Raw genomic sequence first — 23415 nt, forward strand, 5'->3', positions numbered from 1 at the left:
GAAACTTGTACTCCGTTGTTGGCTGGGGTCATGTGACCGTAGCCGCCTGATCAGGCGGACGGCATCAGAGGGAGTGTCCAGGCATCTCTGGCGGATTACTGCACTCCACAGTAGATGGATGGAATACTGAAGGCCCGTCTCTTTGATAAGACCACTGTTGCCTTTGGACTACCTAATTCTGTTGAAGTTTTTCTGTTTTAGCGCTGCACTGGTTTCCATCGGCTGTGATGACGTGACTCGACATATTCGTCATGCTTCCCACCCCATTTATATTGCTCGCGCCGGTTATCCCCGCTCGATTTTTCCACAGGGAAACAAGAAACAATCGCATAACCTCTAGAATGCGACATTGTCGAAGTTCATGAGATCCTGACTCCATAGCCTTTCAGGTTACTCTGTTTAGCATTAGTTTCGCCCACCGATCTTCCCGGTCTGGTCGCCTCGCATCTATTTGTGAGGAGACGGCAACAAGCTCCATTCACTACAAGGTACTGGTTCGTTTGTTTGAAGATGTTAATATATATATATAAATAAAAATGACTATGGCTAAAGTATACGCCAAATTTCAAAGTGGTTACAACAGGGAATCACGGTATAAGACAAGACGGCTCTGCTCCTGACAATCCTGGGTTGAAACATTGGTTCAACGTGGTAGAAAGTTCCCTTCTTTTGATTCATTTTGTTTTCAAAACGCTTCTCTGGTTCATGGCTCTTCTGTCATCGATAGTCGTGTCATCATTCAAACCTACTTGGCTCGGGCAGCATGAACAGTCTCAATGATCTTGTTGACCACGGAAGGATCCGACAACTACGACTGGGTCAGCAACAGACAGGAAGCAAATGTCGGTCGAGCAACTCACGGTTGAGGTATCACCCAAGCTATCTTCTTCACCGCTCAGAATCTTCCGTAGGATACGGCGCATAATCTTGCCACTGCGGGTCTTGGGAAGGTCTTCTACGACGAAAACCGCCTTGGGTGCGGCAAATGGACCGATTGACTTGCGAACTTGCATCACAAGATCCTTGCGGACTTGTTCGGTGGTCTCGTTGCCGTCCTTGAGAGAAACGAAGGCGTTGACAGCTTGGCCAGTGAGTTCATCGGCAATACCGACGACAGCCGCTTCGGCAACCTGGTCTGTCGCGACAGTTAGCTTGCGACCGCCACATAAGACTCTCCAAAGCTACTTACGGTGCTCAATAAGAGCGGCCTCGATCTCAGCAGTAGACAAACGGTGTCCAGAGACATTGACCACGTCGTCGACACGACCGCGAATCCAGTAATATCCGTCGTGGTCACGGCCAGCGCCATCTCCAGTGAACTAGAGCGGTACAGTCAGCCCAACGCCCTTGCAGGAATGGTACGAATGAAGCTTCTTACGTAGTAGCCCTTGTAGACGTTCAGGTATGTGTCCATATAGCGCTTGTGGGCACCCCACACGGTCCGGGCCATGCTAGGCCAAGGCTGCTTGAAAGCAAGAACACCCTCGACATCGTTGCCAGAGATCTCCTCGCCGGAGACGGGGTCGATGATAGCGGGTTCAATGCCGAAGAAGGGCAAGGATGCACTGCCTGGCTTGGTGGAAGTAATTCCACCGAGGGGACTGATGACGTGCGAGCCGGTCTCAGTTTGCCAGTAGGTCTGTTTCAAGCATTAGCGTTGGAGCACGGGGGGTTGAATAGGGGGTCTGCCAGTCCTTACGTCGCAAATGTGAGCTTCCTCCTTTCCGACCTTCTCAAAGTACCACTTCCAGACCTCAGCGGCAATTGGTTCACCGACGGAGCCCAGGATACGCAGGTGCTCCATCTTGTGGTGGATGTGCTCATCACCGGCACGCTTCAGCAGACGCAGAGCTGTGGGGGCGACATAGAACTGGGTGACCTTGTGCTTCTCAATGACATCCCAGTAGCGGGAGAAGTTGGGGTAGGCGGGAGTGCTTTCGAAAACGACGGTAGAGCAACCAAGAAGAAGAGGCGCATAGACGACGTAGGTGTGTCCGGTGATCCAGCCAACGTCACCACCGCAGAAGAAGCGATCGTCGTCATGAATGTCAAAGACGTACTTGCCGGTCATCGCGGCACCAAGGAGGTAGCCGGCAGTAGTGTGCATAACACCCTTGGGCTTACCAGTCGAACCAGAGGTGTAGAGGAGGAAGAGGGGGTCCTCGGAGCTCATCGACTCAGGAGCGACATAGCAGGGGTACTTCTCGACCTCCTCATGCCACCAAATGTCACGCCCATTGGTCCAAGGGACTTCGGCACCAGTGCGCTTGTAGACCAGCACACTGGTCACATCGGGGCACTGCTTGAGGGCCTCATCGACAATGCGCTTGGTGCCAATCACCTTGCCACCACGCTTACCCTCGTCCGTGGTGATAACGACCTTGGATCCAGCATCAAGGACACGGTCACGCAGGGAGTCCGAGGAGAAACCAGCGAAGACAACGGAGTGAATGGCACCGATACGGGCACAGGCGAGAAAAGCCACAACGGCTTCAGGAATCATGGGAAGGTAGATCGCGACAGTGTCACCCTTCTTGACACCCCGCTGCTTCAGGACCCAGGCAACGCGGGAGACTTCGCGGAGGAGCTCGCCGTAGGTAATGATGCGGCCCTCATTAGGCTCATCGGCCTCGTAGATGATCGCGACCTTATTAGGGTTCTTGATGGCATGACGATCCACGCAGTTGAACGAGGCATTCAAGCGACCTTCGACGAACCAGGCATTGTCTCCATTCTCGAGCGACCCGATGTGCGTGGTTTGGAAGTCTTTGTCGAAAGTGAGCAGCTCACGGGCCATGCGGGCCCAGAACGTGTCAGGGCTACGGATAGACTCGTCGTATAGTTTCTTATACTCGTCCAAATCTTTCAGATGAGTCTTCGAAGGGTGCTTCTCATAGAAAGCTTTGGGGACGTGGAAAGTGTCGACATCGTTGGCCTCGAGCACCTAAACAAATGTTAGTAGCCCGCAGGCCGAAAAACTCCCGAGAGGAATCCGAGGGAAATTTTGCTCACCACGGCCGGCTTTGCGGGCTTAACGTCGCCGTCAGACATGTTCACGAGCTCTCAACAAAAAAGTGTTGAGCTTCAACAGATTGGAATTTGCAAAGTTTCAGGAGAAAAGTAGGAAAGGTTGGGACAAGCTGCTAAAGATGCGGGGGTCAGCTTTTGTGAGCACCGGAAGCATGCACATGCCCGTGAGCTAGAACAAAGGAAATGAAGCTAAGCAATTGCAAAAGCAGTTAAGACAATGAGTACTAGTGCAACCGAGGGGCTGTTGGCTTTGGTGGGGTAAAACTGAGCCGATGCTACCTACCGGAAAGTGGGAGGGAGGTAAGGCAGGGAGGGGCAGTAGCAGTAAGGTAGTAACGTATCACTCTACCTGAGAGCAGGATATGGACCACCTTCGACACGAGAGTATGCGGGAGAGGGGAGAGGCTAGGATGAGGAGTGGAAGGGACGAGAGAAATAATAGGAAATAAAATCACTGAGGAAAGATGGGAAGGCCAGGCCGTTATATCTATTTAGCGGTTCAGTACTATTGTTTGGTGAGAGAGACGCTAAAGAGGGATAATGTTGAGGTCCCGCTCCCCGGGTGTCCGGTGGTCGGTGGAGGCAACAAATGGTTTATCCCCTAGTCTTAGTTACTACTGTCTAGAAATCAGATGCATTTGATCGCTCTGGAGGATAATAGGTCGGATTTACGCCAAGGATCCATGACTTCTACGGCTCTGGGAGTTTAGAACTTGGAGATTCATCTTCTTCCGGGCGACCGTGCTGACAGCTGACCAGTGACAGCATACCTGGATGAATAGATTGATTGCTTCTCTCCATAATAGCAAGAATACATTCCAATATACTCGTACCTCCGTCAACTAACACTGATGGTAGATAACTACAATCACTTCATCTACTCGAAAAACTGCCTTGGCTACCAATTGCTGACTCTGATTCTCCCGAATCTCCAGGTTTCGAGTCGCACTGGCCCGGACGCATCCAGAAAAATGGGCTCGGCCATGCGGGGCTCGACAGGTGATCGTTCCGTTGCTCCGGGGAAGGAATTTGGACGGTGGGATGGGTTTGGGGCAACCCAAGACGAAAACAGCCTCGAGCTACTAAGTATTGCGCAATAAGAATCGCAGGAGAAGGCCTGTAAGTGCTGGTTATTGGTTCATGTCGCTTGGCGGTTCTTTACACGCCTACTCCGTACATTGGGACACATGAGGTTAGCTACCCCGCCATAATTATTATCATGCGGAATATGCTTGTTATATCATCAAGCTGGAGTCTCCAGTAAACAAGCTCAGTAAGCAAAGGTGCCATGATCAGGATTGCAAATCCCTGAGCATACCTGCCTTTGGATAAATTAAAGGGGCAGGTCAAATCCGCTATCAATGGAACTGAACTAAGTAACTAACTACTTGGAGGGGTAGATACCTGGAATCTATCAGAGTACTCCAGAGCGACGATCTACGGATTGACTGGAATTCGTAATGGGACTAACCTTAGTAGTACCTAGCTCACTGAAAGTCGAATCTCGTAATTTCCATCATAACACTCGGGTTGTAACGCCGTAAGCATGCGGGGAGAGCCATAGAGTTAGTTCTTTAGGAAATTTATCCTCCGTACCTTTGATCAATCAATCCACTACTGGCAATCAGATGTTGAACACTTCAACTCTATATCAGATAGTCATATTTCGTTCGGTCTAGACATTTCTTCTAGGGACCAGACTATTTTTATGAGTGATGCTGTTCTCTTCTATTCCAGAAACGAGATTGAATACCTCCGGCTTATCCCCGAGTACCTGACAGCCAAGGCCATTTAGACTAGTTAACTAGACCATGCAACTAGGATAAATCAAAGAGCAGGCGGGGGACTGTTCCTGTTAGGTAACTCTGGGAGTCTACTCCGTACCTCGATTACTTCCCTGGTAGCACGACTGGCTGTACTTTCCCAAGTGATCAACTCTAGGCCTGTGTAACTCTACGCCATCATGATAATTAAAAAAGGAAGTGCCCTCACTGATTGAAGGATTGGTGCTTGCCATGACTTCTTGGCAGCTTAAACCGGGCATTAAATTAATTAAGCACGGATGGCGGGGAAGATTGGTGGCCCTCGAAGGTTCCTACTCCGTAGACTCCTCGGGCTCAAGATTGCTCAATTAAAACTTGGTCGCAAATTGCAGTGACAGAGTGAGGACCACGAATATTATCATCTCGGCTCTGACCACTGACAAACTAGAGTTTCCGCTCGGCTCGATTGAATACGGTCGCACGGAAGCTCGGACATCAGCCCAAGGGTACACGATGTCATACTACTTGGGCCCGAGGTTACGGTATATACTCTGCAGGGCAGTTTGTGATTCGGGTATATCTGCTGCCTTTCCTTTCATCCTGTTCGCCTCAGTTCTCACGTAGATGAGGGTGACCGTCTCTTCTGGGCACCATTTAATTTCGAGACAACCCGGTTGCTTTAGCCTCCTTCCGCCATGTCTAGTACCTGACGGGCCCTCAGGTAGATGCTTTAGCTCGCCCAAGTTGCAGGCCTCTAATGCGCCCTCCTTCCCCTGACTTGTCGGTCAGTGCATGAGACTGGCATCCTGGCGATGTTACGTCCCTGAGGCATGGGACCAATGAAACATATCCCACGATACGCAACCTTGCCATGTACTCGACCAGAGAACCAGTTGCCTCCATTTCACACTGGCACCTAATGTCAACGCTCTGCTACGCAGTTCAGACACAGTCCGAAAGAACTAACTTCGAAAGTGAGTACTACTCTGCATTGCCGTTCAGTAGTAGTACGTACTCACGGCGGAATTCTCCCACCCAATCCTTAAATAGCAATGTACCATGATTCTTTTAGCAGAGGCGCCGTGGTCAAATTACCATTTGGTTAAATTATCACCGGCCTGTGGGATATCAATTTTTCACTGCCCATAAGCAACCATGCGAAACATTATCCTCCTCCATGGTCTTCAGTAGTCTTTACTCTAGTCCATGTTGCCCAATCATTCGTAACGTTCGCAACTCGGCCTCCGAAGGTGACTGACAGGCACCCCGGTCTGGCGCATTTAAATATGCAATTATTTCGCTCACCAGCTGCTACGCAACTGACGACCCTTGTGATCCTAACCTCTAGAGCTCTAGTTGACTGGTAGTGATACGCGGACTGGTCGAGACACCTTTTGTACGGAGTAGGCTACTTCTCCCGTCACCTGGCAGACAACGAAATCGATCAACGGCGACTCCGTAGACGCTACAATCATTTTCGATCTGGCTGCTTAGTAACTGCCCTGCAGAAATACTTGTTTACGGAGTAGTCGTTATCAGGACCAGGAAAAGTTCGGGTGGAAAAACATGGCATTATTATGCTGGCAGCCCACCTGCTCCATGGACAAGCAACCGGTGTTCGCTGGCCTTTCACGGCATTGAATGTGAAGCACTCTATGCAGCAAGTTATAGACTATATAGGAAGTGTTTAAGCTTACTCCGTACGCCATACAGACTGCTCCAATCTCAATAGACTTCGTAATTTAGATTCATCATGCACAAGAGAAACGCTTGAGCCTGTTTCGATGCATTCGTAAGCTGCGGCGTAATTCAAACCCAACTCCCCGTCAATGAGAACCGAACCCCTCGGCTCAAGCACGCCATGGCTACCTAAGAAGCCAGCCAATCTTGATGCCACCAAGCGCTCATCCCAAGTAAGAATAACACTATGCTGCCGTCCTGGATAACATCCCTGAATAGTTGAATCCACAGCCCTGGCCCAGCCAGGCCCCCGCCCCTACTCCTTAGCATTATCCTCGCCCCGCTCAGCACCATCTCCCCCGTTGTGAAGAGAACGAATGGGTTCCGGGCCGTCGCAGGCGGCGGCGGCTGGCTTCCATAGGTCGCGACAGACGCGCTGATAGCCACGAGGAAGTAAACCCCTATGACAACGGAGAAGAGTACGTGAAGCACTTTCCACATCCAGATCTCCCGCTTCTCCTCGTCCGTTTTGGGCCGTGTCGCTGCGGCGAGCATGCTCGAGACGAATGGTGGGAGGCCGAGCGCGGATGCCAGTTCTGCTTGTGAGACTCCGGGCCCGCCCGCGCCTTGGTCCAGCCCTGGCATTCCACCCGCCATTAGGGAGTTGAGCAGCTTCATTGTGGGGTCTTCATCGGGGGCTTCCTGGGCTACAGGCGGGGCGTTCTGGCGCAGGAGGGCCCGGATATACTCCTGTTGTGCTTGGAGGTCTTCAGGGGTTTGATCCTCAACGCTGGTAGTTGGTCGGACGGATGCTGGTTGTGTCTGAGGGGGTGCCCCTGTTTCGGCGACGGAGACAGGGGCAGGAGGCTGGGGGGAAGGTGAGTGTGAGAGTGACGAGGCGGAGAACGATTCTTCGCGAGCTGGCAATTGCAGGATGGATCAGTAAGGTAGGCTGATGGGAAAGCAACGCATAATTGTCCGTACCACTTTGTGGTGTCCGTCCGCTCAAGCTTGTAATCTTGTCCAAGCGTGCTGCACCACCTTCCCGGATTTTGGCCTCACGGCGCTCACGACGCAGCCTGGCTGCTCGTTGAGCCGGCGACTCTTCTGTGGAAGACATCTTCAGGCTGTGAAACTCGGCGATGGCTGACGGAAGATGCCCCGATGCAGAGGCGTGGGTGTTTTTTTCGAGGTGAGTACCCGTGTCAAAGGGAAGTATGTCAATTCACAGAATAAGCAGCTCTGGGTTCCCTACTGCAGTTTCAAAAAGGTCACAGCTGAAGGATAGTTGGGCTAGAACAATGCTGGCGACGATTATGTGCCAGTGTGGATTGACATTTGACACTTGACAAAAGGTTGCCAATTATCCGCCGCTGTGGCGCAGCTTAGCATCTCTATGACCTACAAATCGATTAAGAGCGGAAGGCACCGTACATCAAGTCCCATCACTTCTGCGATCAGCACTACTTTAAGTGTATATTAAGTGTATAGTTCTCTAAACTGGCATTATAATATTATGGAATTTCTGTTTTGCTTTGCCTTTACAGGAGATTCGGATGTCCAATCTCCCAATCGCCTTGTGATCATTCATTAGCCACACTCATGATAATCAGATCATTAAACTCCAATACATGTAAAAACACAAGCCAGGTATGTAAACTCTGAATCTATACCTTTACTGGATAGAGGGATATATATTGCACATTCTGGTAGACTTCTAAGCGGCTGCATTTGTAGGTATACTCTAAGCTAGAGGAAGTAACCAACCGATTGATATACCAGATCGCCATTGATACATTACAACCCTGGCAGATACTTCAAATAGGGTGAGAGAACCGTTGATAGAGCATAATCTCATATCACATTTAAGGACAAGTAATAAGAGCATATTCTCAATGTGTACCATAGACAGGCATCATTGCTGAGGTGTGACATCACCGCATCACCCCCTAAGGAACCGCTCTTCCGTCCTTTAAGACGCCCATATGAGAATTAATTCACTCACAAGCTGAATCAATTGGCAATGCAGAGCGCATCTAGCCTTCTTGATCATCTATCGCCAAGATACCCAAAGTTGGAGCAATTGATGATGGTTGAAATGATGCCAAATGCCAAGACATCCAATCTCGTCTCTATGACGAAGCATTCAGATTCCAAGTCAACTGCCGGCCACCGTATCACCCCACAGTCTACATCTACACGCTGACTCGCCGGCTGGAGCTCTGGGCACTCTAAGACAAGATGTCAAGGAGTTCCGTAGATCATAGGGCAATTACCTCTTGTTTTAAGGATCAGCCTTGGACACGTCCAAGACTCAATTGGCAGCTGTTTTGGTTTCCTCCCTCCACAATGACGTAGTTCCCAGGCGTATCAGCTTTCGCTGTACCACTCTCTACTGGGCTATTTCACTCTTCGACATGCCTTGTTCATTCAATTTCCTTTCTTTTGTCCGATATTCAAGCGAGCACTGGCAGAAACTGCCATTGAGAATCTCACGCGACTCTCGTGTCAGCTCCAATCTACTTTGTTATACCCCTCATCCAGGACACCTCAAACTCAATTGGAATAGGATGAGAGCTTCCTCTCGGTATTTATACTACCAGTCATCAACGTCATTCTTCACTTCTCCAGTTTGATCAAGTCTTGACCGGCATTCGAAATGGCACCAAATCCCAATAGCAAGGGGGGGTCTACTTCCCCACAGCAACATCGGGTTGGAGAACATTGGAGCGGGACCAATCCCGTTCCAACAATCTCGAAGTTTATGGAGCGCCTCAGGAGTGAAGAACAGCAACAGAAAGAATATGAGGAGGCGGCCCAGACTGCCAGAGAACGACAGACCGACGGTGGTGCTAGTCCCCATCAACCGCGGAAGAGGGCCAAGGGAAAAACTCGCAAAGTGAGAGACCCAGTTACCGGCAAAGATATGGAGGTAGAGGACCAGGATGAACACTCAATGGATACCGTGAAAGATCCCAAGGTAATTTGATCCGCTTCATGCGACACAAAAAAGGAACTTCTGCTAAGATATCTTCTAGTTGGTCGTTCCTAATGCCAATCTGGGAAAGCCAACGGTAAGTCCCTAAAGATACTTATGCCGGATGGTTTCTGATGTGCACGATGCAGGAAGTCAAAACCGACGCAGGCCAGAACCTGTCCGAATACAAAGAGAACCAGGATGTGACCGCACCACCCGATCCCATCGCTGAGGGTACCACGTCCGACGTGCCGATCCACGGCGAGAAAACAAATATTCTGTTCCACCCTACACCAACTATTTCCTACAAGCCCATGTTTGACCAGTTGGAAAAGCGCGCGACCGGAGTCTGCTTGGGTCTCTTTGTTGGTGTACTCTTCCTCGGCCATGTTTTTGGTGGCTCGCTATGGGGTCTCATACCCTTGGCCTGTTGCACTACAACTGGGATCTGGTTATGGATGAAAGAGGTCATCCGGAGTGGACGTGAAATGGAATGGAGCAGTGAGCAGCTACGAGGGCAGACAGTAAGTTTCACCACTCTGTACGTGTCCAAGGAACATTTACTAAGTCAAGCCAACCAGGCTACGGCCAACTTGTTGCCGGAATCTGTCGAATGGATGAATACTTTCCTTGGTGTCGTCTGGGGCCTGCTGAACCCCGATATGTTGGCACCCATCGCTGATACTATCGAGGACATCATGCAAGCGTCTGCGCCAAGTGTCGTGGAGAACGTTCGTATCGCTGAAATCGACCAAGGCAACAACCCTATACGTATTCTGAGCATGCGGGCTCTTCCAGACGAGCACGTGCAGCAACTGAAAGACAACATCTGCGAAGAGAATAAGAAAAACAAGGATCCTCAGGAGGCAGCAGCTGCTGAAGAGGGTGGCAGCTACTACAACCTCGAGGCTTCTTTTGCATACCATGCAAAGCCGAGTGGCCAAAGTGCTTCCTCCAAAGCACGTAACATGCATATGCAGGTTGTATTCTTCCTGGGGATTCAAGGTCTATTCGGAGTGCCTTTCCCGGTGTTTGTAGAACTGATTGAAATGGTTGGAACTATACGCCTGAGACTACAGATGATGCCAGAAGCCCCTTTTATGAAGGAGATTACCTACAGTCTTGTTGGTATCCCGCATATCAAAGCCGGCTGCATGCCGATGGTGAGACATGGTATCAACGTCCTCAATCTACCGCTGATCTCCAACTTTGTCAACTATGCCATCGGCACTGCCTGCAGCCTTTTCGCAGCACCCAAATCAATGACCATGGATCTGGGAATGCTCCTCAAGGGCGATGATATTATCAAGGAAACCCAGGCTATCGGTGTGATGTGGGTTCGGATCCACCGTGCCATTGGACTGAGCAAGCAGGACAAACGTGGCACCCATGGCGGCGGAAGTGATCCTTATATCAACCTCTCCTTCTCCAAATATGGCAAACCTATGTACTGCACCCGTGTGATTACAGATGATCTGAATCCAATTTGGGAAGAGACTGCAGCCTTGCTTGTCACCCCGGAACTAATCAAGGTGGATGAGAACCTCAGCGTTGAACTGTGGGACTCGGATCGCAACACGGCGGATGACATTGTTGGCAAAATAGAATTGCCCATCCGGGAAATGCTAGCCCACCCAGGTCGCATGTATCCTCAAGTCTCCAAGCTACAGGGTTTGAACGAGGGTAGCGAGATGCCCGGCGAGCTGCATTGGGAAGTTGGATTCTTTGGAAAGCCGAAGTTAAGGCCGGAAATGAGAACAGACGGCAAGAGACAAGACCTCCCGGAGAATCTTCAAGACATCCCCGAGTTCCAGGACGAGAAGGGCACTATCATCACCGAAGAAGAAGATGCAATCACGCACACGCCACCTGACCCATTGTGGCCTAGCGGTATCCTCAGCGTTGTGGTCCATCAGATCGTGCACCTGCAACTTGCCGATATTAAAGGTACTACCGGCAGTCGAAAGGGAAGGGAGTACGAGCCGGCAAAGAGTTACGGCGAAAGCACCGAGGAGGAAGGCAAAGACCTACCCACCAGCTATTGCAAGATCATGCTGAATGATGAGCTGGTGAGTGATTTCCGACACTTCTTTGGAAGAATCATAGCTAATGTCTCGCGCAGATATACCGGACTCGAGCTAAAGCGCTTAGCTCCAAGCCCATATTCAACGCTGGTACTGAGCGATTCGTCCGCGACTGGCGTTCATCAATGGTCACCGTGACCGTCCGGGATCAACGATATCGGGAGCACGACCCGATCCTGGGAGTGGTGCAACTGAAGCTTACCGATCTCTTCCAGAAGTCCTCACAAGTCACCAGATGGTACCCTCTCGATGGCGGTGTTGGTTTCGGACGGATTCGTATTTCGCTGCTCTTCCGACACGTCGAAACGAAGCTGCCCCCTAATATGCTCGGGTGGGACGTGGGCACGTTCCACTTTGTGTCGGACAAGCTTACGCTGCAAGGCTTCAACCATCGGGCTAAGATCAAACTGCGCACCGGTGGAAGCAGTGGGAAGATCCCGCGTGGCTGGTGTCATATCGAGGGGAACAACTCATATTACGATCTGACTAATGAAGACTTCCGTCGAAGCATTCGACTTCCTGTGAAACATCGTTATCGCTCCCCCGTCGTATTTGAGCTGCACACGCAGGGCAAACATGGAGCTGCGGGTTATTCAATCCTGTGGCTGCAACACCTCGTCGACAACGAGGAGACCGAAATCGACCTACCTATTTGGTCGACAAAGAACGGCAGCCGACTCACCCAGAACTACATCACCGAGGAAAACTGGAAGGCGAAGGAAGTACCTGGGTTGGAAGACCTCCACGAAATCGGTCGTCTACAGCTTCGGGGCCTCTTCACTCCCGGGATCGATGACTCCCACGAGCAATACGTGGTAGACAGCAATTCCCGCGAGACCTTTGAGACCTGGGAAGCCTGCATGGCTGAAGGCGTGCGGCCGCACAGAGTCACGGCCGAGATCCCTGCGAACATTGAGAAACTTCACGAGCAGTCCCTCAGAGCCGGTCGCGACGTCTTGAAACAAAGCCACCCCAGAGAGCGCAAGCGCTGGATCGACAAGCAGGGAAACAACTGGAGCGGCGCGTTTGGCGACGACCCGGCCGCCTACCTCGACTCCAAGGGCCGCAAGATCGCCGAGCCAGGTCGCGACCAGCCCCCGCAAGACCCAGTCAACCCTCCGCCCAAGGAAATCGAGCCCACTGGGGCCGCGCACCCCAGTGATTACGAGGAGGACTCATCAGAATCGTCGTCAGAAGAGGACGCCCAGCAGGAGCAGCAGGAGCAGCAGCAGCAGCAGCAGCGACAACCCTCCGAACCTCAAACCATCACGACGAAGCCCAGCGAAGCTAGCTCAAGCAACGGCCCATCGAAACGGGCAGCCAAGCGCAGTGAGCAGCGCCAGCAGCGCGGTCTGATGCAGTGGAAGCCAGCGCGCAATGCGGTGTTCGCACGGGATGAAGCCAAGTATGCAATGCGCAAAGTGAAACACAAGTTCACTGGCAACCTGAGCGGACGAGAGCCGGATATTGAGACCGAGACGGGACAGTAGTTTTGTATTTTTCCTCTATTCTCTTTTGATCGCACACACATGCATCCTGGTTGCCCGCTCTATCATCGTCTTAACGAAAATGTCTGTATGGGTTACATGGTACATAATTGGTTTTCAATTGATTCTGGGATACCGTATTGTATATGGCTCTCTAAGTAAGTTAGTATGTCCATGAATATCCAATGAAAAGTGATTACTCTACTCTGTAAAACCTGGGAGAACTGGTTCCCAGTGGAAGTGATAATTACGGTAATAAGGGTGTAAAGCAAGGGTATCTGCAGGGCCTATCACTTATCACAGCGGCAAAGCAATCAGATCCGTCGAATAGCCTCCGCCAATCCTCCGGCCTGGCCTTCCTTGACGGATCATATATCATAGGGTGGGCGGCTATTGCCAACTAGACACTCCTGCGACAGATTCCCTTAGTTGATTGTCGTGATTGTTCACAAAACCCTGTCGAAGGAGTGACGCAGGACTGCATTTTTCACTGCGGGGTTTCAGACTACTCACTGGACTCACCACTTGTTGCCAGTTAACAGGTTTAGTTGTTACTATATTAATCCTTTTTATGTTCGTGATCGTCCATCCTCGTGCTCGGGAAGAGTCTCGTATTGGTGAGGGTGGGGTTATGGGGTAGAAAAGGACAGTTGGAACACGTGAGGAAAATAGTTAGATTGCCCGCAATCACAGCGAAATTAGGATTTGACAGTAAGTGTGTATATACTGTAGATTAAAACAAAAAAATGTATCATAAAGTGGGGGGTTAAAGCCATCGACCAGGGGGTCCCGGTGGTCTCAGACAACCGAGCGAAGAATGATGGAGGTGATACAATGAAATGCCTGAGAGCAAAGAAAGAACTCCAGAAAAATGATGAGAATGCAAGACGCTGAACGGCTCAACATGAGTATGCATGTCTATATGGCGTAAATCGTAGCCAAATCAATCATCAATGCGAGGTGGTATAGTTCAGGGATCTTCAGATCTATCGGTGTCGGGTAGCTCAGTCTCAAGGGCTTGATTTGTGCTTGAGCCATCGGCCTTGCCCTCAGGAGAAGCGACAGATGAATTTGGGCTGGAGAGCCGCTCCGAAGCGCTGGAAGACCGACTATCCTCCGAGTCACTGGTTGCCAAGCTCTCAGTGTCCTTGTCATGATGAGTGCTCACATCCGATTCAGGTGCGCCGCTGGCCCCAGGAAGCTTAGGAGATGCATCTTCGGGTGTTTGAGGTAATTGGATAAGCTCGTTCCGCTTTTCCAACGGTCCCAAGGTCCATCTCCATTCGCAACGGCGCTTGACGCGATGCTGGCGCGGTGTCTGGGGGGTGGAGGAACCATACGGATTAGTCTCAAGCCTGTCCAATAGTGCCACTGCACGAATCTGTCTTTCCGCAGCTAAAGGTTTCCTCTTCCTTTCACTTTGGGACTGTGATGTGGTGCCATACTCGTCCTCATCGGAGGGGTTCATGTCGGACGAAGTACGGCTAGAATTGGTATCCGAGTACTCGCCAGAGCCAGCCTCTCCAGAAGGGTGATGTTCCACCTGGTCAGTGAGGTCGGAATGGCGCGCGGTGTAGTGCACGGTCGTGATCTCCTCCTCGAGTGGATACCGATAGCTCACCCGTTTCTCAGCGGGGAAAAACATCCTGCGCGAGCTCGATCCCCCATTAGGCCCGTTCGGGGCCACGGATATCGATCGCCGTCTAGCAGTAGGCTCTAACGGCGAATTCCGAAGAATACTCTTCACTCCAAGTGGTTGTTGATATGGATTCCCATTAGCATTAGTGGGATATGGTGACGAGGGTTTGCCAAATCTTGACATGGAAGATTTGGAGGGTGATACGGTAGCAGAAGGCGGACAGGAGACATCATAAGCGTTTTTAAAAGTGTTGCGCACAGTGGGAGACGCTGTGGCACATGCTGCTAACGAGAGAGACAGCCCCGTTGTTGAAGTGCCAAATGTCGTTGGTAGTGATTTGGTCTGAAGGGTGAGTTTCGGTCTCTGCGGGATGTTCGACCGCCGGTCGCCTGCTGCATTTGATGATACACCGCACGACATATTTGTAGAAGCGACGCCAGTTTGACACGACATCTGTGGTATTGTGTGGGTGTTCGCTCGATCAACATCTGAACGAGGGTGAAGATGTGACGGTAACGGGGGCATGGGGGCTGCAAGCATGGCGAAGAGACGGAGAGAGGGAGACCTGGGGAAATGGCGCAAAATGATCGGAGAGGAGAGCCCGAGGAAATAAGAATAAAGTCGAGGTAGAGAAGAGGAGACAGAAAGAGTGAAAGGAAGGACTGCGCCCCGCACGAAGAGGCGATGGAGGGGAGTAGATTGTAAGTAAATGCCCACAGTTGGCCAGACCAGATTCCAACAATAAGACCACCGTCCGATAACCGATGGAGACGTTGGAGCTAAGTGGGAACTATGGAAATAATAAGAGATCTACTAAGAAATGGGGCTGGGAAAAAGTCTGAAAAACAAGAATAGAAATACTACAATCACGACGAAGAGTAAGTCGTTAGAGGAGAGCAGGTTCGCGCCTGGAGATTTTCCTATTTTAGATATGCAACTGCGGAGGCAAATTTGGCGATAATGAATTTGAGCAGTGTTTTCGCGGGCAAGGTCGAAAGAAATCCAAGTATCAATGGGAACACGAAGAAAAAGAAGACGAGAACAGAGAGGCACACTGAGCTGAAAATGCTCCAGGAGAGCTTTATCTGACCTGAAAAGACGAAAAAGCGTCTATCACATTCATACCGCGTAGTACAGAGTACGGAGTACTAGGCGTGTTATTCAAAGGGTGCAGGGAACTATTGGACGCCATCCTGGAGCAGCCGGTCTATTTCTGTCATGCACATACGTATGTTCTGCCTGTCTACAGAGTACTGTCGATCCGATCGTCAAGTCCAACTAATTCAAGGTCACCACTAGACTCAACCTTCTGTCAGAATAGTAATATCAAAATCGGGACAACCTGATACGATACAATCACCGATATAATCATCACATTGTCTTTAGATTGTTGCAACCTAAACTCCGTTTATAGACGAGACGTGGCAGTCTGTAGGTACCTGGAATAGTTCCAGTCCAGTCCCATTATCCAGGTACTATAAAAAGATCAGGGCAAGACACGAGGAAGTGGGGAAAGCTTCTAGTACTCCGTAACTAAGGTACCTTACACAGTACGGGTTAAAAATCCTCCCGCTGTTCTGTACTAGTCACAAAACCGGTAAGTATCCAAGTGTTGTATGGTCATGTAATTTGATTGCATCAGGAGTCTGGACTTACATGAACCATGGTTTCTCAGTCCTCAGGTTATACCTTTTGACTATGCAGAAATAATTCCTGTTTGACACGGTCTAGACAGAGATCAAATGTTTCGAGCTGTTCACTCTCAGAGATCGATATCTTAGTCGTGGGATCGTCCAGCGTGGAGGCTTTGCGTTTCCACTCCTGCTTGTCGTTTACAAATGTTTCAACTATTCCAGAGGACAGACTGAACCAAACGTAACCCGATCGAGTGCTCAAAGAAGTTAGAATCATACGGCGCTTCAATGTACCATTACTCGCTGAGTGACTTGAAATGCTTGGGAGGTCTCTGAATTTGCTTGCATGAGACTTTGTTCTGGCCTTGATTGCATATTCCTCCCCTTCTTTTCATAAACGAGGATCATCAGAGTATCTGATGGCATGCTTAATATAAGAGTCGGCGTCATATACAGCTGAAGTAGCTTTCCTGCTCGAGTCCTCAATTACCTTACTACTCTGTACAGAGTCGTCCGTTAAGATCATTCAAATGGTTCAAGGCAACATTGTATTTTGATGGCAGAGTGGACATCTCCACCTCCAGCCACTAAGTTTTCTGTGCCACATTTCCAGCCTCCACTTTGGCCCAATCATATTCTCCAGCAGAGCTGGTTGTTGGAATAACTTCACCTTCGCCGCTCAGCAGCTCTATTCTGGAGTCAGACAGCGTGGGTACCCGCGTTGACCCATTTCCAACTCAACACAGTCTCTGTTGATATGTTTTCTCAATATACCAGCTAATTAATCGGGAATCTTATGACCGACTTTCCTTTGCAGCCTCAATAATGCGCACCGTTAGATAGTCCACCAACAGGACCAATGCCGCACGATAGCATTCCCTCAGTATCAGGTAGACGGGCCACAGTCGCGTATCGAACGAAGACGGATCCTTACGACTCCAGATTTTGACCGACCTAGATGGCTGCGCCTCGTAGAGATGACGGCCGAATCATCATTCATTTTGTTAGTGCCCTCCGTAACTATGGGCAAAAACGCGTGGCGAATGGCCAGTTAGCTTTATGGTACCGATCACTAATCGCTCTCTGAAAAAATACAGGATTATGATTGCTTCTATGCCTCAGTGTTCGAGGCTGAACAGCCAGTGCTCAAGTCTTTGCCTCTGGCGGTTCAACAAAAGCAGATCGTGGTCACTTGTAACTACGAAGCTCGACGGCGAGGGCTGCGGAAACTGCAGCTAATCAAGGAAGCGAAGCAGATCTGTCCAGACGTAGTCATTGTTTTAGGTGAAGACCTCACCAGATTCCGCAATGCTTCCAAGGAGCTCTATCTGTTTCTCCAGGATTTCGTCTGGGGTAAGCGAGTCGAGAAGTTGGGGTTCGATGAGGTGGGTGTATACCCTGCCTGTGCTTTCAGGATTTGGCCCCATGCTAATGATCAATCATAGGTTTTTCTCGATGTATCCGACATGGTTACCTACAATGTCGAGATGCTGAATCGTAATGACCTAAAAAACTCATTCTTCCACCTTGACCGTCGAGATCCCACAGTGGGGTTTACGTACGATGCGACAGACTTTCATGGACACGCCTATCAAGCTGTTCCCGACGTTGCAACCGACGCGGCCTCGGAGTGGCTTCGCACTAGACTGTTGGTTGCGTCGCATTTGGCAGCTTATCTTCGAAACCAGCTCGAGTATCAGAAGGGCTACACTGCCACTGTGGGCATTTCCACATCGAAGCTTCTCGCAAAGCTAGTCGGAAACACACATAAGCCCAATAGTCAGACAACTCTTCTGCCGCCTTATACTGTGGCGGAGCATGGGGCGAAAAGCAACGTGCTACACTTCCTTGATGCTCATGAGATCCGAAAAATCCCTGGAATAGGCTCGAAAATTGCACATAGAATCAAATCATTCCTTACTACGGCTGTAAATGGGCCCGGAACAGAGGTTGGACGGACTAGGGATACGAGACCACACTCAGACGACCACATCGTCACAATTGGCGACGTGCGTTGCTTTCCTGGCATGGGCCCTTTCTTATTAGAAAAAATTCTAGGGGGTCCAGGATCTCCCAGGGGCATTGGGGCGCGGATATGGGGGCTGATACACGGGGTGGATAACACCGAGGTTCTACAAGCTCGAGATCTACCGACGCAAATCAGCATTGAGGACTCATACGGTCGCTTAGACACTGTCAACGAAGTCAGAAAAGAGCTGGTTGCACTGACAGTAAGCTTGATCCGGCGCATGCGGGTTGATCTGACTGAGATGGACCCCGATGTCCATTCCCCAGCCGGCGAGCCCGCTGCAGCTGATGCTCTTAATACAAAACGACAGCTCCGATGGGTGGCTCACCCAAGGACTCTTCGTCTATCGACGTGTCCTCGCCCAGCGCCAGGCTCCGATCAGTCACAGCGCCATGGTCTCAACCGGATATCACGTTCCGCACCTCTCCCATCCTACGTCTTCAACCTGGATGAGAACGCGGATGCTTTGGCAGAGCGACTTGTACAAGACTTGGCGATGTCAATGTTCCGGAAGCTCCACCCTGAAAACACGGGTTGGAACCTTCGTGTTCTGAATATTGCCGTGACTAATATGATCGAGAGTGCTGGCGACCAGAAGAACAGCAGTGGTCGAGATATTGGGAAGATGTTCCGTAAACAGGAAGCGACGCAGCACGATGATCCTACGCCAGAGCTGGCGAAGATTACCTTCAGCGGCATCGCTCAGGGGGACGTGGATTCGAAGACGGTTGATTCCGCCGAAGCCAACAGCACCTGGGAGGAGAGCGACGAAGATGGCGACACGCCGTGTGTCGCCTGTACAATTTGTGGGATGTTGATACCACATTTTGCCATTCTTGCTCACAAGACGTACCACACCACACTGGATGATTGAGAACTTGAGTTTGAGGATAGGGCTGTGGTTCATATGTCAGTGATCTCCCACATTTCTAGAGCTCGAATGAGTAAGGAGCTTTTCATGATCACAATAAGAGCCTTGATGCCTATCATTTCCTGTTGTGTATTGTATGTAAATGGTGAACATTAATCACCCCTCTGATAACCCGTCACCGTCATACTGAATATGATCGGTCCAGCGTGAACCATACAAAACCCTCCGAGGTGGTATATGCTTCGCATTACTCCGTAGAAGTGCTCACTAGAATCATCGGTTCTAACTCAATGTGGTAAGATAGGCATACGTATATCCGAACTAAACTGGCCCACAGGACATCAGCCACAGGCGCTGATTGATCTTGGCAGTGATCATTTGCTCCCTGTTATGGTGGCCGGTTGTCTTGGACGACGGAATGCACAAGGGCTATTCGCCATCTTAATGCTCCATCAATGAGACTAACGATGTATCCCTGATTTATTCTTACAGGAATGTATTCAGATGACGATTAATAAGCCTCTTAATTATCCTCAATGATTACTGTTGATGGCAATGGCATACTCTGTAAATCTTCTCCCAGCAGTCTCTTGCAAGACCCTGAAGACCCGATGTGAGCGAGTCGAGCGCTTCAGGTATCTTCGCTCCACCTTTACCGCGCTCCTCCGCAATCTCTCCTCCTGACCGTCAACCATCTCGCCCCATCCTCCTCCTACTGCCAATTCGTTTCTGCATAATCCAGTCATTCGCTTCTTCCAGCTTTCTTTCATCATCTTCGGTACCGCCAAGCCGCTGCGCCCCAGTAAAACGGATCTGCCTGGCGCCCAGCAACCGGCATCCCTATTAGTCTGATCCTAGTGGAGACTTCCTGTCAGTCATTGTTCTTCAAAGGTGAATTCAGTGTCTCGCTCGGAGTGTGGGCATCAATCAGTGCTCTTCTGTTGATACTGAATCGGTCGGTTTCTCTCTTTTCATAGACGACGAACGATTCTTGCAGGGTGCATATCTCCGGATTGATTGATATTCTCGACTGATCCAACCCAGTCCTAAGACATTGTTTCATCTTACTTCCTCGGCGATCCTTTTATTCTGCTGCCTGATGCCAGTCTTCATTCGGACCCCTTAAGAGACTGAAAAAAAAAAATCATAGGAAGAAGGTTACGTTCCACAGCCTGCTTGATTGGAGTCTAGGGGTTCCGTCCACTTGTCGACGGAGATGAGGTTTCTCAAAAGTGCTCTGCCATTTGTTGCCAGTGCACTTTCACTTCTATCTGTTCAGGCTGCAGGTTAGTCCGCATTACTGCTTCGACAAATCTTCGTCAGGGATGGCTAATTATCATTCAATTTCGTACAGCCCGATCGCAAGAACCTAGTGCCATCCAACATGTCTCGATACTCGAACATGCCGTGATCAACACACCGTCTCACGAGGTCGACCACCTTACAGATTTCGACGTCACATTCGAACTTCCAGATAAACACCAAACCATAAAATTAGAATTAGAACCCAACCATGATATCCTTGCCGATGATGCATACGTGCAGTACCTTGACGCGGAAGGAAACGTTCATCGCGAGGAACCGATCCAACGACATGAACACAAGGTCTTCAAAGGGCGATCCCTGTTGAGGAGAGACAATGGTCTGTGGAGGCCTGTGGGATGGGCACGGGTATACGTCCAACGGGACGGCTCCAAACCGCTGTTCGAAGGTGTTTTCAGTATCGACAATGACAACCATCACGTTGAACTCAAGTCGACTTACTTGCAGAAGAAGCGCGTCGAAGATGCCAGTATTCCCGACCGAAAAGACGAATATATGGTCGTCTACCGCGACTCGGACATGATTCGACAGGTCCGCAGTGAGTTGAAGCGTTCTCTGATCAGCTCGTCGTCCTGCCAGGCCGAGAAGCTCGGCTTCAACAGTGACCCGCAGCATCCGATCTTCCGCTCTGAGTTTCAAGACATGGACTTGGGTATGAGCAGCTATGGTTCCATGTCGCTGAACTCCTTGTTTGGCCTCAGCAAACGACAGTCGGATATTGGCGGCGTTTCAGGGAATGCGGGTGGTGTTAATCTGGCCCAAACCATCGGTAGCACATCCGGGTGTCCCAAGACCAAACAGGTGGCCTTGGTCGGCATTGCGGCAGATTGTTCCTTCAGGGCTTCGTTCGACAACGACGACGCTGCCAAGCAATGGATCATTAACATGGTCAACAGTGCCTCGGACGTCTACGAAAAATCGTTTAATATCTCCATCGGCCTGCGAAATCTCACCATGACCGACAAGACCTGTCCTGAGACTGCACCGGCTTCAACGCAATGGAACATGCCTTGTGATCAGAGCAACATCACTCAGCGACTCAACCTTTTCTCCCAGTGGCGTGGACAACAGAGCGATGACAATGCCTATTGGACTCTCATGAGCAATTGCCCTACTGGCAGCGAGGTGGGTTTGGCATGGCTTGGACAACTCTGCAATACAGAAGTTACCGGTGACGGCAGCAACTCGGTATCTGGGACCAATGTTGTCGTCCGCGTCTCGGGTGGTGGATGGCAGGTCTTTGCCCATGAGTCGGGTCACACCTTCGGAGCGGTGCATGACTGCGACAGTATGACCTGCGCGCAGAATTTGGAGGCGTCCTCTCAATGCTGCCCGTACAACAGGGGGACCTGCGATGCCAATGGAAAGTACATCATGAACCCGAGTACGGGAGCAGATATCACTGCGTTCTCACCCTGCACAATCGGAAACATCTGCTCTGCATTAGGTCGCAACAGTGTCAAGTCCAGCTGTCTGTCTGATAATCGCAACGTTGTTACCTACACCGGCAGCCAATGCGGAAACGGTATAGTTGAAGCCGGCGAAGACTGTGACTGCGGCGGCGAGTCGTCCTGCGGCGACAATCCCTGCTGTGACGCCAAAACCTGCAAGTTCAAGAGTGGAGCCGTGTGCGATGATGCCAACGACAGCTGCTGCTCGCAGTGTCAGTTCTCTCCCGCCGGAACCGTCTGCCGAGCTAGTCTCGGGGAATGTGATCTGCAAGAGACCTGTACGGGCAATTCAAGCACCTGTCCTGCGGATTCGTTCAAGAAGGACGGAGAGAAATGTGGCGATACCTCTGGCCTGACCTGCGCCAGTGGCCAATGCACCAGTCGTGACTATCAATGCCGGACCGTCATGGGAAGTTTGATCCATGACAATAACACCTACGCATGCCCACAATTTGATTCGTCCTGCGAATTGATCTGTACATCACCCTCCCTGGGCTCATGCTTCAGTATAAACCAGAACTTCCTCGATGGAACCCCCTGCGGTAGCGGGGGTTACTGCCACAACGGGCGGTGCGACGGCTCCAACTTTGGATCCTGGGTCGAACAACACAAGAATCTCGTCATTGGCGTTGCATGCGGTGTTGGTGGCTTACTTGTGCTCTCCATTCTCTGGTGTATGATCAACCGCTGTCGCCGGGCACGAACAGTCGTCAAACGGCCACCGATGCGACCCTGGCCGGGCCCTATGCCACCACCGCCACCTCAAATGGGACAGTGGGCTGGGCCTAATAGGGGGTACCAAGGGCTCCGGGCTGAGCCGCCACCCCCGTACCCCGGACCGTACCAGTCAGCAACACGATATGCCTGATCTTTTCCTTCTTTACTGTCACGGTCTACACTGGATTGATTTCCGCAGCACTTGCATAACACTATCATTTATATCCGGTTGTATATGTTTTGGAGTTAGAGAGTCTTCAGTTATGATGGTCTGGGCTAAGGCATCTGGAATCCTACGCTCTGGTGTTTTTTGTATGTGGGCGTATCAGATGTTAGACCTGTTTACATCTGATCTCATAGTTAGCTTTGGTTGATGCTCCGTATTACTTGCATATATGTGCACTTTTCCAAGAGAATTATGAAACTGCGTTGCGGGCAGATGCGGTTCGCCCCAAATTCGTATGGATGTATGTTACGAGCACCTGCCCAAATCATGCAAATATGCTGCTTTCTTGGTCCATGATGGCTTCATCTGCAGCTGACTAGGTCACTTCCAAGGGAATAGTTATCTCAACAGTCAATGAACCACTCTTCTTTCCCCAATATCCCGCTGTATCGCTGAGCTTCTCTTGTGACAATCCAGCTCCTTCACGCTGGCCGAACATAATGCTCATGATCAGGGAAAAGGCATCAGATCATCACCAATTTCCTCCCATCTCTCACTCCTTCT

The 23415-nt window shown here is 50.5% G+C and overlaps 7 protein-coding genes across 7 annotated transcripts; 4 read left to right on the forward strand and 3 right to left on the reverse strand.

The window, feature by feature from the left end:
* Positions 1-2: 2 nt before the first annotated feature.
* On the reverse strand, positions 3-3635 carry facA (acetate--CoA ligase). The gene is made up of 7 exons (XM_746627.2): positions 3314-3635; positions 3013-3140; positions 1700-2944; positions 1379-1639; positions 1190-1319; positions 861-1135; positions 3-808 (listed from the first exon to the last, which is right to left on the reverse strand). Exons 2-7 carry the CDS (start codon positions 3049-3051, stop codon positions 746-748), a joined length of 2013 nt encoding a protein of 670 aa, XP_751720.1. The 5' UTR covers positions 3052-3140; positions 3314-3635; the 3' UTR covers positions 3-745.
* Positions 3636-6282: 2647 nt separating this feature from the next.
* Positions 6283-7928, reverse strand: AFUA_4G11100 (uncharacterized protein). The gene is made up of 2 exons (XM_746626.2): positions 7458-7928; positions 6283-7393 (listed from the first exon to the last, which is right to left on the reverse strand). Exons 1-2 carry the CDS (start codon positions 7591-7593, stop codon positions 6663-6665), a joined length of 867 nt encoding a protein of 288 aa, XP_751719.1. The 5' UTR covers positions 7594-7928; the 3' UTR covers positions 6283-6662.
* Positions 7929-9132: 1204 nt separating this feature from the next.
* On the forward strand, positions 9133-13024 carry AFUA_4G11110 (C2 domain protein; the record flags this gene model as incomplete). Its single annotated transcript, XM_746625.1, has 4 exons — positions 9133-9453; positions 9512-9547; positions 9600-11519; positions 11573-13024. The coding sequence occupies 4 exons, from the start codon at positions 9133-9135 to the stop codon at positions 13022-13024; spliced, it is 3729 nt and encodes a 1242-aa protein (XP_751718.1).
* An 87-nt stretch (positions 13025-13111) lies between these two features.
* On the forward strand, positions 13112-13425 carry AFUA_4G11120 (uncharacterized protein; the record flags this gene model as incomplete). The annotated part of the gene is made up of 2 exons (XM_746624.1): positions 13112-13123; positions 13282-13425. 2 exons carry the CDS (start codon positions 13112-13114, stop codon positions 13423-13425), a joined length of 156 nt encoding a protein of 51 aa, XP_751717.1.
* Positions 13426-13449: 24 nt separating this feature from the next.
* On the reverse strand, positions 13450-16135 carry AFUA_4G11130 (uncharacterized protein). The gene is made up of 2 exons (XM_746623.2): positions 16015-16135; positions 13450-15955 (listed from the first exon to the last, which is right to left on the reverse strand). Exon 2 carries the CDS (start codon positions 15198-15200, stop codon positions 13992-13994), a length of 1209 nt encoding a protein of 402 aa, XP_751716.2. The 5' UTR covers positions 15201-15955; positions 16015-16135; the 3' UTR covers positions 13450-13991.
* Positions 16136-16170: 35 nt separating this feature from the next.
* On the forward strand, positions 16171-19429 carry AFUA_4G11140 (putative DNA polymerase iota). Its single transcript, XM_746622.2, has 5 exons — positions 16171-16257; positions 16336-17002; positions 17112-17297; positions 17392-17679; positions 17740-19429. Exons 3-5 carry the CDS (start codon positions 17253-17255, stop codon positions 19195-19197), a joined length of 1791 nt encoding a protein of 596 aa, XP_751715.1. The 5' UTR covers positions 16171-16257; positions 16336-17002; positions 17112-17252; the 3' UTR covers positions 19198-19429.
* A 259-nt stretch (positions 19430-19688) lies between these two features.
* admB (uncharacterized protein) lies at positions 19689-23408 on the forward strand. The gene is made up of 3 exons (XM_077804638.1): positions 19689-20149; positions 20239-20480; positions 20549-23408. The coding sequence occupies exons 2-3, from the start codon at positions 20411-20413 to the stop codon at positions 22834-22836; spliced, it is 2358 nt and encodes a 785-aa protein (XP_077660781.1). The 5' UTR covers positions 19689-20149; positions 20239-20410; the 3' UTR covers positions 22837-23408.
* The last annotated feature ends 7 nt before the right edge of the window (positions 23409-23415 follow it).

The sequence above is a fragment of the Aspergillus fumigatus genome, chromosome 4, assembly GCF_000002655.1.
Source record: "Aspergillus fumigatus Af293 chromosome 4, whole genome shotgun sequence".
Classification (NCBI taxonomy): Eukaryota; Fungi; Ascomycota; class Eurotiomycetes; order Eurotiales; family Aspergillaceae; genus Aspergillus; species Aspergillus fumigatus.